Source organism: Silurus aristotelis (assembly GCF_946808225.1).
Source record: "Silurus aristotelis genome assembly, chromosome: 22".
NCBI classification, from domain to species: domain Eukaryota; kingdom Metazoa; phylum Chordata; class Actinopteri; order Siluriformes; family Siluridae; genus Silurus; species Silurus aristotelis.
The window spans coordinates 13,028,269-13,043,355 of record NC_139595.1 but is presented as its reverse complement, the minus strand read 5'-3'; the positions used below and the strand labels follow the sequence as shown (position 1 = coordinate 13,043,355).

Sequence of the window (15,087 nt, the reverse complement as noted above, 5' to 3'; positions counted from 1 at the left end):
TCCATCTTTTTAATTATACTCACATTTATTCACACACACACACACACACACACACACACACACACACACACACACACACACACACACACACACACACACACACACACACACACACAAATTCCCGCAGAGTTTATTTAGTACAATACTGTGTATATGCTATGTATCTAAAGCAGTGTGTGTGTATGTGTGTGTGTGTGTGTGTGTGTGTGTGTGTATGTGTGTGTGTGTGTGTGTGTGTGTGTGTATGTGTGTGTGTGTGTGTGTGTGTGTGTGTGTGTGTGTGTGTGTGTGTGTGTGTGTGTGTGAGTGTGTGTGAGTGTGTGTGTGCGTGTTTGGATGACAGCATCCATTAGTTGACCACTTCACACATCAGAACACCAAAATAGACTGCTGTTATGATACGTTAACACACATACACATGCAGTGAGGCCGAGGAAAATAATAAAGAAAAGGAAAGAAATACAAAAGAAAGCTAAAAAACTCCTAGCACAGCAGCTGTTGAAGGAGGTGAAGGTTAAAGAGAGTAAAAGAGGGTGGGAGACAGAGCATGATAGAGTGACTATAGGAGAGGAATCCTGTTACTACCTTACAGACATTCTTGTTGCCATGGAAACCATTAGCCTCTCTCTCTCTCTCTCTCTCTCTCTCTCTCTCTCTCTCTCTCTCTCTCTCTCTCTCTCTTTCTCTCTTTCTTTGACACAAACACACACACACACACACACACACACACACACACACACACACACACACACACACACACACACACACACACACACACACACTGTCTTATCACTTCAGTGCATACACAATCAAATTCTTAACACGGAAACGTAGTCTAGTGTAGGGAAATAAACCTCACACAAACACAAAAACACACTTAGACTACTATATTAAATGAGGTTTATAAGACTAACACAAAGACCCAGACACACAGAGGCAGGATTTGTGTTCTGCTAGAGCATGATTGGGCCATGTTAGCTTTGTGGTAAGATCTCTTTGAAGTGTTAAGCTGTTCTTCAGAGCTGACTGCGAGACAAAAACAACAAAAGCACCGAGCTAATCAAAGATTACATTCCCTTATGTTAACCAGATCTCCATAGCAACAGCAAGGTAGTTCAACCACCTACAAACAAGAGTTTATTACAAGCAGCAGCTCACATACCAAGAAAAAAAGCCTTCAACACCATTCATCTGCACGAGAAGCTCCTGCAAATCATTTTGGACTGTAATGCTTCTAAACAACACCTTAAACTTTGTAGAAGAATTTTTATCCAGGAGAAGAGCACAATACTAATGAAAATCTGTAATGCCTCATTTTTATCTACAAAATTACATTTTCAATAACAGTTCTGCACTGAAAAGTACACAATGATGGATCTGTAATGAATGGACATTCGGACACCGTTTTGGATCTGGCTCCTCTTAAGTTTTCTTGCCACAGTGACCAATGGCTCCCTCATTATAACGTACAATTATGCAAAACAACTTGTAGGGACTAAACTTATACACCCATTTATACAACTTTATAACCATTTTATCTCTTTATTTCTGTGATGCTGCTTTGAGACAATGTACAATGTTAAAAGGATTATACTAGCATTTACATTAATGGCATTTTGGCAGATGCCCTTGTCCAGAGCGACTTACAATGATCTATCAATGTTCATCATTTGAGCAGTTGAGCATTAAGAGCCTCTCTCAAGGGGCCAGAAGTGGCAGATTGCTTGCAACATCATAATCTCTGAGCTACCACTTCACCTATTACAAGATCCACTATTTGAATTCATTTGTGAAAAAAAAATGATATAACGCTACACCATCTTGCCATTGTTAAAAGCTTGTTTAACAGTTCCATAGAGCCAAGATCCTTTTCTAAAACTGACCTGAACGGTTCTGTTACAATAAACTCCTATGGAAGCATCACATTTGGACCACTTTAAAACTAGACAGAGACATTATGCATTACTTTTAAAATTGCTTATTTTTAAATGGGTAATGTGTCATTTTGAACAAGTTCTTAATGTGATTTAGAAGAACGAGAAATTGAAAGAGTGATTAATTTGTTATGTTATGTAAGGTATGTACAGGAAACAGAATTGGGTAGTTCATCTCATGAGTCCTCTGGTCTGAGTCGTTTGTTCTTTTGTCATGTGACTCCCAGAGACGCTACACAATGCAATAGATCAGGTTTTTTTGGTCTGAATCTTGACATGATTGTTAAAATAATTATAGGATTCACATGAAAAAGATCCAACAACACGGACCAGAAGATATGAGAGGTGCCCCAATTTTGATTATCTGTTTATTATAATTTGTCCTTAGCTGCAATGTCATATTTTTATTTATTGTCATATTGAAACTAATTTCAAAGTTTGTGTATGTAGACATCTTGGGGGATCTGATTATCGAAAATGTAAAAATAAATTTTGATCAAAGGAACGAAATTAACTAATTGACTCATAAAAACATTTGTTCATTTTGATGGAAGAGATTCAAAGAATCAAATGATCTGATCTTCCCATCACTAATTTAGGTATTACTACTGGCCATGAAAGAGCTACCAGGCTAGTGATTGTTTGAGAAATAGTAAAATGCACATGTGAATTTTTTATATAAAAAGGCAATGTAGAGCCCAAATGTGATGCATGCATAGGGGTCGGTTGTTACAGAGCTCTGCCACTGGTTCCACACAGTTCTGATCATGTTGCTTTAAAACTGGTACACTGTAAGTTCTGAACACTACCTCTGAAAATACAGAATGCAGAACAGTGTAATATTTCATGATAAAAAGCTTTAGTTGTAATGCATTAGTTATAACAGAAAAGTTAATCCTAATAATTTAGTAGATTTATTTGGCTTTCTTTGTCTGCCTCTAAGAGGCAGAAGGAACATGATAGATTTCTTAAATGGAGAAAATAGTGTTTTCATGTAGATATAAATAGTGCTGTTAGCCACAGTTCGGAGTAAACAATTTGCCACCTGGCTCATGAGCCCCAGTGCAAATGTACAAGCTGCACCACAGTAGCTCTGCCCTTGTGTCGTACATACTGCCACTTTCCAATTATAGCACTGTTTTTAGACTGACTGTCTTTTACAAGCCACCAGTAATGCACCATAGCAGTATTGTATAGATTTTATACAATACTGCTATAATGCTGATGCTATATTTTAAACATCACATCGCTTATTTTAATTCTACTGATAAAAGCAAAAACATTTTTTTTTTTTAATGGAAGAAACCAACATTTAACATAATCACTATGTTATATGGTCCTTGCTCTTCTGCTGGAGAATGAGTGCAACTTCGGAAAAGTAATACATAGAGATACACATTATTAAATGAAAGAAAAATACTTTTTCCAGGGAAGACCAGGGAAAATGCAAAGACTGTAAAGAAATGAAGATAATTTTATATCTGATTTTATTAATGTGACTGAAATGGATCATATTAGATGCAGGTCTAAGGCATTTAAAATGTCTGACTCTTTATGGAATAAAAAAAAAAAAAAAAGCTTGAAATGTCTACAAGAACTTGAAAGAGTTCTGGCACAAAACACATTTGACGACTATTTAAAAATCACCTTGCAAACAAGGTTAAAACAAATTAAATGCCTGGTTGTTTCCAGCTTTATTTAGTAAATTTTTATCATTTTCATTAGTGTACTGTAGGTAAAAGACACTAAATGTATTTATTTATTTATTTATTTATTTATTTTTCTATTTTTAAAAAAGCTCTGTCTATCAGTAGTTTCAAACCTGAAAATGTCAAAATTATAGTTTATATACTGTCAATTTCCACTTGGTTCCATCCTATAGTACCTGACATATCTTAAAAAAAATTGTTTCCTGATGATACACAAGTATTTTATATCTCTTCATTGATAATCTCAAACCTGACACTAAACTTCATTAAGGTTTTTTTAGCATTAAGTCAAACAACTATATAAATAAGTTTGCTTTTGTAAAGAGTGCAAATATAATGATGTAAGATTTTACCTAGTGTATTTCTACTTTTACGTAAGTACAAGGTTTATGAACAACATCAGTAACTGACTTTAATAATGCCCTTGTCACTAAATGAGCAAAAATTCCATGAAGCACACTCCACACTCAACATCTTCCCAGATGAGTGAAGGTTAATATAAGAGCAAATGGGGACTAAATGTGGAATAAGATGTTCAAAAAAAGCACATACGTCCATATAGTGGACATTGACTTTCAAACATGTCAGAAGTCTGGATGTTAATATTCCGAAATCAGATAAAAAATTATTCTACCAACAGATTTTTTTTATTCAACTTAAAAACTCTCTAAATGCTGAGCTTAACTATATTGGTTTGATGCTAATCGATTGTAATAATATTTTTATTATTATTTAATAAAAAGGTTTTTTTATTATTTTATTATTTTCTCAAACAATAAAAATGCTCCCTTTTTCCAAAATGCTATTGCAATGCTGTGTACTCAACCAACAGATTCTTAGACCACTTAGATCACTACACCGGCTTTCAATCAAATACAGAATCCAATTTTTAGATTAGTGCTTTCGCTTGTCTATAAAGACTTTAATAGTATTGCTTGCAAATGTATTTCAGACCTGCATACAGTTAATTAACCAAATCAGAATGCTCAGGTTATCCTAGTCTGTAATTGTTCAGTCATTTGTGGAAAAACATAAATAGGTTAAAGTGCATTTAATCATTAGAGCCCCACTCTGTTGAATGCACTGCCTCATGACCTCAAATCTGCCACTACTTTGTCCTATGAGAATAAAAATTCTTATTATTCTTATTCTTATTATTTATATTATTATTAATCATCTCCATTTATATGCTTTTTACTTAAATCAAACCAACTATTTTATAATGAGAATCAGTGTGTGTGTGTGTGTGTGTGTGTGTGTGTGTGTGTGTGTGTGTGTGTGTGTTGTGTTTCTGTTACTGTGGAATGTACAAGTCACTTACATTCTGCTTGCCCACGATATTGTGGAACGGTAGCTCTGGACTCCATGTGCCCTCAGTAAATGTGGTGGTGGATGCTCTGTGATCTGATTGGTTGGTGGCCTCCTTCATGATATCCTCAGGCAGCGTGAGAAGGCTCTCTTCAGGCTGCTTGATCAGGAAAGTCTCAATGTTGTGCCGGCGCAAGAAATCGTTCCGGTCCTTGCCATGACCCGCCTCAACGTCATAATCGCCATTTAGACAATCTAGCGCTGCTTTGGAGATGTGGATCCGTCTATAACATAACACAAAGCCAGACATTTTAGGCAACTAAAAGGTAGCTTAAATTATGTTTATATGATTTTATAAATGTTTGACAAAATATGTGATTGTCTTACCCTGGTATGCCTCCAGACTCAAGTTTATTGGCAATATCGACATCCCAGGACCAGACGTCAAACTGCCATTTCCTCAGTCCCAGTACCCCGCATAAGACTGACCCGGAGTGAATCCCAATGCGCATGTCGATGTCATGCTTCGTACGTGAACGGACATACCTACACACAAACAATGCAGTCTCACATGCACAAAACTTTACAATGCAAATCAATACTGAAAACCTAAATGCATAATCATTAATTAATACTAATCCACACAGACACTATACACAAATCAATTATACTTTTATTGATTTACTTTAATTATCCTGTTTTTTTTCACTCATACCAAACCAAAAATATACATCCTACAGACACAATTAATAGTCACATAACCCAGAAGCAATGCCATATTATACAGCATAAACATGGATCATCAGTTGTTGGATGAGATTGGGTTTAACTTTTGAGATTTAATAAACACCGACACTGCAACATCCCAGGATGACAACTGGATGGGTGCATAAATCTGCTAAATCTGTGTATGGCTTGTTCAACAAACATGACAGCGTAATGGGACACATTCACTGGCCTGCAATTTCAACACACATTAATCCCATTGCAAGACTATAAATGAAACACCGATATAAGGACCATAAAAGCTAGCAGAACTAAGTACCCAGTTCAGTAAGTGAGTTTAAGCATCAGAAGCTAAATCTGAAGTTCACCTGAAAGTATTGGTGCTATAATAGAGGTGGGATGTTAGCTAGTATTAGAAAAGAAATGACACGTAATTTTCCTGGTAAACTTGTGAAATTGGAAGTCAATTATTTATAATCATTTATTCATTAATCTCTTCCGTTTTGTTGACTCCGATTACTAAACACCATATATATATATATATATATATATATATATATATATATATATATATATATATATATATATATATATACTGTATATACAGCTAAACACACAGACACACACACGTTGTCTCATTGTCCTTGCTATGACCCATCTCAACCCATTTATCTCATTTTGAATATCCAAGCTATAGCAGAAATACTGCATGAATGTTTTGAAAACCTTATGGTGATGTTCCAGATGTTAACATAATTGTGTGTTGTGAGCGTCTCAATGTTAGTAGGTTATGGCCCGCAGGTGAAGAGCAAGGATAATGCTAAAACACACTGACAACTCTTGCAAAAAAAGTAATGCTAAATTAAAACATTTCATGTGTCTCACATCTGTGCCCCCAGGGCAATGGCACATCATAGCCACATCTGTGCAGGAAGCAAGCCATTTTAGAAAGTTTAGTCACATGCACATGTGGCTGTAACACCAATCGAACCCAGATCTTATTTAAATCAACAGTAAATAAAAACTACATTGCTTTTAATTTAAAAATAGTTACTACCAACTGTATTTTATTATGTATTTATGAATACTTTCTATCCATAGATATACACATATACAGAACATATTTTCAATGCATATATATGACATTAACATATTATATCACTAAGTGCTTACTTCAGGGCATATTTTTCTTCGAATGAAGTCTGAACATTTGAATTTGTGTCAAACTCATTTTATCATATAACATTGTGCTACAGATGACTTTTCATTCATTACATGGTTTGTGTATATGTACCATTGATGAAATTAGTCTAGACCAGAGGTCTCTGCTATCTGGGCATATTCTTGTTATTCTTGTTAACCTGGGCCTTTTGCCTTTGCCTGGCTGTACAGATTCATCAAATTTTGATGTGCTGTTTGGCCTATGTGCATGCCAGGCCTTAATCCAGATATGTGTATAATTCGAATTTGCATTATTCATTGTTCAAAATGAATGGTCAATTTATTGAGTTCTGTTATATGTATTTCTTATTTAACATTACCAAACCCCATCTCTATATATCTCCATATATCTAAAAACATCATATTTAACTAATAAATAAAGTAAATAAAAATGAACACAAGCACAGGATTAAACATTTTTATTTAAATGCATGCTCTTGTGTGTAAGCATAATATCTATTTACTGAGAATATCTAGAAAAGCTATGTATGCAACATTTACTTAAACTTTCAGGTTAATTTGTTTTTTTACAATGTCAATGTTTATTGTGAAGTTTCCCTTTCAGGAACTCGAGAAAGCCGACTGCCAGTACTGCACCCACATTCCCATATGATCGCTCCGCTCCTGGTGGGCACTCTTCGAGGAGGAATGCGTCCTATTCAAGATCTACGTCGCTCTCTGATTAAACTTCAGTTCAAAATGCTAACCCTCAAACAGGTCGTGTCTCAGATCAGATTCGAAGACTGGTTGTCATGTGTACTTTCATGTACCCATCCTCCCTTCTCACAGGAAGTTCCTGGGGTTCGCTTTTGGGGTCAAAGCGTACCAAATTTGGGTCCTTCCATTCGGCCTTACCTTATCACCCCGCACCTTCACGAAATGTTTCGATGCAGCTCTAGCTTCCCTGAGACTTCAGGGCATCCGCATCCTCCACTATATCAATGATTGGATGATATTAGCTCGATCAGAGCAGTTAGCGGTCCGGTATCGAGATCTTGTTCTCGCTCACATGAAGGAACTGGGGTTTCGGCTTAATGCCGGGAAGAGTGTGTTTTCTCCATTACTCAGCGTCATTTGGGATTCGACAACTATGCGCATGCAGCTTTCCTCTGCCCGCATTGTGTCTATCCTTACAGCTGTCAGGAAGGGCAGTCACTCACTGTCAGGCAGTTTCAGAGACTGCTTTGCTTCATGGCTGCAGCATCCAATGTCATTCCACTTGGCTTTTTGTACATGAGACCCCTTAAGTGGTGGCTCAGGGCCCATATGTTCTTCACAGAAGTGCAATCCTCTCCATACGATCAATGTCATGCGGCGATGCCTATGTTTGGAGAGATCCGAGGTTCTTTAGCTATAGAGGCTTTGGGGGTTGTGGCCCCTGAAGGGACACAGCTCTGAGGTTCTAATCTCTCCACCGAGGTATTAGAAACCATTCTTCATTTCAGAGCTCCCTCCACGAGGAGGTCGTATGCCGCTAGATGTCATCTGTTCATTGTGTGGTGCGCTCAGCACAAATTTGACACAGTCCACTGCCCAGATGGTTCAGTGCTGGAGTTCCTGCAGAAACAGTTTGCAAAAGGGATGGCTCTATCCACCATTACAGTCTACGCGTCCACTGTTCTGGCATATCAAACCCCCCTGTTGGGGCATTGACTGGGCATAGACCCACTCATGATTAGTTTTCTCCGCGGCACCCAGAGGCTGAGGCCTCTGGTGGGACCAAGAGTGCCGGGTGGGACCTGGCCATTGTGCTGGAGGCTCTGTCCAAGCCCCCCTTCAAGCCGTTGGCTGAGATTCCATGGAGGCACTTATCTATTAAGACAGCTTTTTGCTGGCTATCCGCTCTCTGAGGAGAGTAGGTGATTTACAGGCCCTGTCTATGGCCCGCTCCTTGCTGCAGTTCACTCCAGGCATGGCCAGTTCCTTACTGCACACTAGAGCGGGTTACGTCCCTAAGGTACCCTTGGTCATCCCACGACCTGTTAGGCTCCAGGCATTTAATCCTCCTTTATTCCAGACCCCAGACCAGGAGAAATTGAACCGGCTGTGCCTGGTCCAAGCACTGGACTGCTATGTTTACAGGACAAGTCCCTGGAGGAACAATTGTTTATCTGCTACGGCCCTCCAAAGAGAGGCCTTCCTGCTCATAAGCAGACCCTCAGCAGACATATTATTGACTCTATCGCGTCCTGCTACAAGTCCACTGGTCTACCTGCACCATTCAAGGTTAGAGCACACTCGACCTGGAATGTGGCAGCCTCTAAGATTTGGTCCTCTGGAGTGTCCCTCCTTCCGGCTTCACTCCGTGTGCATTTCATACTTCCTGATCGTGACGTCACCCCGCCGGTGACAGCCTGCCTCCAATTCTGACTGATTGCACACATTATTTAGAGCATGGACAACGTCAAAATATAATGATAATAATAATAATAATAATAATAATAATAATAATAATAATAATAATAATAATAATAATAATAATAATAATAATAAAATAGTAGCAATAACTAGGTCACCAATATCCTTACCTTTTTGGTAAGGATGAATCCAAAAGCATGAATCCATTCTTTTCTGTCTCCTCCAGGTACAATAAGACGAGTAAACTTTACAGTTTGACTTAAAATTTTAGAAAACAATTTCTGCAATGCACCCCTTTACCAGTTGGCATACACTGAAGTCAGTGATTATAAATCTGAGTAATCAAAGACATTGTTAACAGATAATGGAAACAGACAGCCATCCACTGTCCTCAATTAGCATGGGCTAGTCTGAGTTTTTAATCATCCACATGATTCATGCTCAACTCCAGGCTGCATGCGACTTTATATCTATAAGCCAAATAAAGCTTATATATCCACACAGCATGTGGCCAATTCCACACCTGTGTATCTTATCTGTACCATACACCACTATACATCAACACCCTAAACTCCAAAAGAGAAATTCTCAACAATTCTACAGGTAATGTTCACACTTGGCTAAAAGTTTGTGGACTTTTTTTTCCCATTTAGCCACAAAAGCCTTAATGAAATAAGGCACTGATGTCAAATGACAATGCCTTCTGGCAGAATTCAAATCCATTCCATGACATGTATCAATTTTACAATCCATCCTAATGATGCTCAGTGGGGTTAAGGTCAGGGCTCTTTGGGTTATTTTACTCGTACCTTGACAAACCTTGGTATCTTGGTTGCAGCTACACATTGGCCAAATGTATATGCTATTTACAAACATTACCTGATAGTTTTGATCATGCTGAGACCCATTTCTACACAGCAGTGGGCATGATCTGGTCTGGGTTCAGGAAGGCCTGAGACACAGTAGTAGCAATCTCCAAGAATCTTTATCCTTAAACAGTGATGTTCCTAAAAGAGAGACAGGAGAAGAATAAAAAGTGAGTGAAAGGCAATTCAAAGTGAAGAATTGAGGGTTACTGCCACTTTCCTTTAATTACTAAAATTGCGAGCAATCGTGGTAAAATCTCCCTGAGATTTTGTAAGAGTACATTTGCATTCTTGAGAGAACATTAAATAATAATCTCAATGATATCTATTACTCCTGCTTGCTGCGATGTTTACATGCTCTCACGACTCTGTAAACAACTGTGCAGAAACAAAAGACAAGTTAGCGCTGCTCATCACTGCTAAACACTACACACTGCCACAATTAGCCATGCTATGAGTCATAATTATATGCTTCAGCTGCTAGCACAAAATGATATAGTGCAAGCGCAGACTGAGATCGGTTCACGATGGTAGAAGATACAAGGGTTAAACAGTTTTTTATTTACAACAAAATTAAGTACACTACTATACAATCTCTGCAAAGTATCTAAACGTACAAAGTTTGGTGAATGGTACATAACATTTTTGTAAGTCAAATATATCATACACCCACTACTGCTGCGACAAAAAAACACGAAACAAAGTCAGGTGTGCCAGCGGTGAGCGAGTGGAGGGTGGAGCGGTAAGTAACCCCTGCAGCTGATGAAACTAATCAGTGCAGTCTGTTACAGTCCAGAGATGGCAATGAAGAGGAGAGACACACCAGCCTCGGGTAGAGGGCCACCAAGCAGAGGCGAGCAGAGGGGTCGCCGAACGGTGACTGAACGTGGACAGACGGTGGTAAAAAAACGTGCCGGCTGGCGAGTGCACTGGACAGACGCTTGGGCCGGTCCGCTCAAACTCAGGCGGGAGCTAAAGAGAGAAAACGGTCCGATTCGCGAGTGAGATGGGCGGACGTCAAGATTGAAAGGTACCCCGAACCGCAGGTGTGTGGGCGTGAGTACTGAAAAGGAACTGAACTTTTGCCTATCTCTATTTTTCCATCGAGGAACCAGTGAATGTGTTAAAACAGGCTGCAAAAACAGAAGTGTGACAGAAAAATTTAGCAGCCAATTTCTTTATACAGCCTCAGAAAATATACACTCCATGGAAAGTATTGGGACAATGGACTTTTCCAGTCATATGTGGTACTTCCCTGAACTGTCACCACAAAGTCATAAAATTGTACAGAATGTCGTTGAATGCAGTAGCATTACATTTTCTCCTCACTTAAACTAGGAGACCCAAACCTGTTCCAGCATGACAATGTCCCTGTGTATAAAGCAAGGTCTATGAAGATATGCTTTGCATTAGTTGAGGTGGAAGATCTCAAGTAGCATGCACTTGCCTTAACCCTATTGAACACAATTGCAATGAATTAAAATGCTGACTGTACCCGGGGCCTCCTCACCCTACATTAGCACCTGGCATCACTATTAACCTCCTCAAGGATGAATGAGCACAAACTTCCACAAACACAATCCAAAATCTAGTGCAACATCTTCCCAGAAGAGTGAAGATCATTATAACAGCACATGGGGACCAAATGTGGAATGGTGTCCAAAAACCTGTAGTGTGTATAGTGTAAACTCTATAAAAAAACTCAATCATTGAGATTCTGTCTCCAATAAATGTTATCTTCTCTGTGCAAAAGAAAAAGTTTGTTGATGTTTTTGGAATAATAATTCAGTATTTTCATATTTATTGGCAGTTAATGGCATTCTGTATATTTCAGTGTTAAAAACCGGTTGGACAGTGGTGCTAAGCTACTTGCTGTAGCCTAAATGCTGCAAGAAAATTTGACTTTAAATCAGGGTCAGCTTTACTCATAGCCGAGACACTCTTCTGTTTTCGGCAAACTGCAACAAGAATACCAATATGCACAACCTCAAACTGCCTGTACACAATTCAGCTCTGAATATGGCGCAGTGAAAAAAACAATCCTGTTTCTGCGCAAACCTGCGAAAACATATTCAGTGATAGAGTCAGTAATTCAATCAGCAGGTGCTGCAACAGTCACATGAGCCTGAAATAAGCTTCATTTTATATTTATGGTAGGGTTCAGGCAACAAAGCTGAGCTTGAATATTGCAGCCAGTGATGTCAGGCTAAACAGTCCTCAGCAAGTAATTTCAAATCTGTGTTTGTGAATAGAAAGAAGAACCCTGTCAGTCAAACGTACGAGTACTGTATGGCTGTGGATCCAGGGAAAAAAGAAACAGCATATGTTCCAGATTTTTTTTTTATGTTTTAGGGAGGTTATAATTTTACCCCAAAATGCTTATTACCTAACATATTGAAATCATTTAGCGCAGGCGGGCGATCAGGACCAGCAAAGTCTTCTCTGCTGGCTCAAACACTATCAGAAGGACTGACCTACATTTACAACCTAAAATTCGAATATTTGTTCCATGAAATTATATTAATTTATTACCAACAGTTTATTGTCTTCATTCTGTAGCGTTTCTCTTGGCTGCACTGATTCCAGTAGGTGTATGTGAATGTTAGATTTTTTGTCCAATCAGATTTCAGCCTCTATGTGCTGCCATAACAATCTAATCTGCCCAGAGCCTTCAAAGCCTGTCCTGCAGGCTCTTTGACCAATTTCTATGTTTTTGTCATGTTATTAGACAAACATTGATTCTGAACTGCTCCAGATGTTGTAGAGTGTAGAGGTTTGGAGTTCTGGGTTTCTTGCTTTAGTAAAATGGTATTCACCCTCCATATGTGAAAAGCCTCTCTCTCTGTAATGCCACGCGTTGTTATATTGTGTTTTTGTATAGTATTGATGGTTTCTATAAATGCGACGTGATAGTGGTGGTATTAAGAGGTCGATTAAGTCGAGTAAGTCCCCATTGAAGGCCAGATGCATGGCCCGCCACTGATAGCATCGTAATGGGCAGATATTAATTTTATAAGATATTGAGATTATCACTTAAATAACAGGAAATAACTGCTAAATAATTCCATCTATTACAATGATAGATTGAACAAAATAAATGCATGATACTTGATTCCTATTAGATTTTTATAAATATATATATTTTTTGACATTTAAAGGCTTGGTATTGTTTCATTCACTTATTTTGATATTTCTTATTTTGATATATCTTTAATATCAGTTAATGATATTGAGAATGATATTTACATATTAATGTCATTAATATGTCTTATTTTATGTTCTATGTTTATTTTTACACTAAAGTAAAAAATAAGCATATATATATATATATATATATATATATATATATATATATATATATATATATATATATATATATATATATATATATAGATCTTTGATCCACATTTGCAATACCACAATATTTTTGTACACATTTTACATAAGACATGTTAGGAAGCATGTACACCACTGCTGTACCTTATAAACTTCTGCCAGCACCACAAGTGCAAGTGGCAGAGACTACCCAACTGTATCTATGAATCAAGTCTCTTTGGGTGGAACACACAATGTTACACAATTGTATCCCATCATCCTGGGCTACATGTAGGAAAACACTGGTTCTAAAGCTGATAGAGTCCATTAAGCCATCAGGTGAGCACTGGAAATGAATGGAAGGCACAAGAAGTAGTGAAAATGGGCAACCAGCAGTCTGCAACACCAAGAAGTCATTGACAGGGTCCAGGCTCTGGTCCAAAGCCAACAAGAAACAAAAAAAGGAATGAGTCTTAGCAGAAGCAGCAAGTGAGGGGAAATAGCAATGCATGTACAAAACTCTGTCTCAAGGCCAGTTTTAACAGGTCTCACAAGTCTGGCTTGGTTATCTGATTAGATTTGCATATTATACACTAGAATGTCATAGCAACCTCTACCCAATAGTTTAGCAGAGAGGAAAGTTGCACTATATAATACATCTTTCCAACACAATCATACAGGCCCCAAGACTATGCTAGCTTAAAGGCAGGTGGCGACACGATCCGGGTCTGAGGAAGCTGGCAGAAGTGATGGAGATTGCTGCTAAGTGCAGAGTGGCCAGCTGGAAGGCTGTCATATATCCTGTGGAGGTTGGCTTCATGTGCACATCAACATCACACCTCATCAGGGACAGCTTGGTTCTGTGAGCCAAGCTGCTAAAAGCTGGAAGAAAGCTGACATAGGAGACGGAGAAGGCCACAGAGAATGACTAGATGTTGGGAAATGCACATTGAATCTGAAAGCCAACTGCATCAGTTTACCAGCAAATGATGTATTGATTTTGAACTAACAAAGTTTACTGGTCTCGTGGGTGAAGACCCCAAAACTGGCATCACTGGTAGTGGCATGCCTATCATGTAGCAACAACCAAATGCATACTGCATAAAAAATCCAAACATATTTATAAAAAAATTGGCCACAATTATTTGTAAATGCACTTGCACAATGAAACAACAATATTTAGTAATGGGGTATTTTTTTATAATATGGAGTTACCACCATCCCTTGCTTTACCTTCCTACTAAGTTAAACACACACATATGAGACAGCCTACTTGAGTCAGAAAGTGTGTATGTGTGTGCTTGTATGTATTTCGGGTACTCACATGTGCGAGGCGATCAAAGCGAGCAAAGAGCTCGTTAAGCATTCGGACAAGCTCTTGAGCCGAGAGGGTGGTGGACAGGTTTGTGAAACCCTTTACGTCAGCAAAAAGAATACTGCAGGAGACACAGGCATCACACATGTAAACACACACATTTTCCTGTCTCTTGTCCCTACACAATTCTGTTCTCAATAATGTCATGTCACTAAAGGTATAATTGGTAGTACTACACACTTACAAACTGATTGATTGATTGATTGATTTGTTCTTGAAATGTCAACCTTTTTGTCCTTTTCTTTATACTATTCCCTGCTGCAATGTAACTGATT

General features: G+C 38.3%; 1 protein-coding gene across 2 annotated transcripts in view; it reads right to left on the bottom strand.

Annotated features, from left to right (window-relative positions):
• adcy8 (adenylate cyclase 8 (brain)) overlaps positions 1-15,087 on the bottom strand; it is a 74,515-nt gene that overhangs the window by 27,709 nt on the left and 31,719 nt on the right. For both annotated transcript variants that reach the window (XM_083525585.1, XM_083525586.1), the window contains exons 4-7: positions 14,762-14,873; positions 10,136-10,263; positions 5,339-5,497; positions 4,965-5,235 (exon numbers count right to left, since the gene is read on the bottom strand). In XM_083525585.1, coding sequence (XP_083381711.1) covers positions 4,965-5,235; positions 5,339-5,497; positions 10,136-10,263; positions 14,762-14,873 — 670 coding nt within the window. The remainder of the gene's footprint in view (positions 1-4,964; positions 5,236-5,338; positions 5,498-10,135; positions 10,264-14,761; positions 14,874-15,087) is intronic.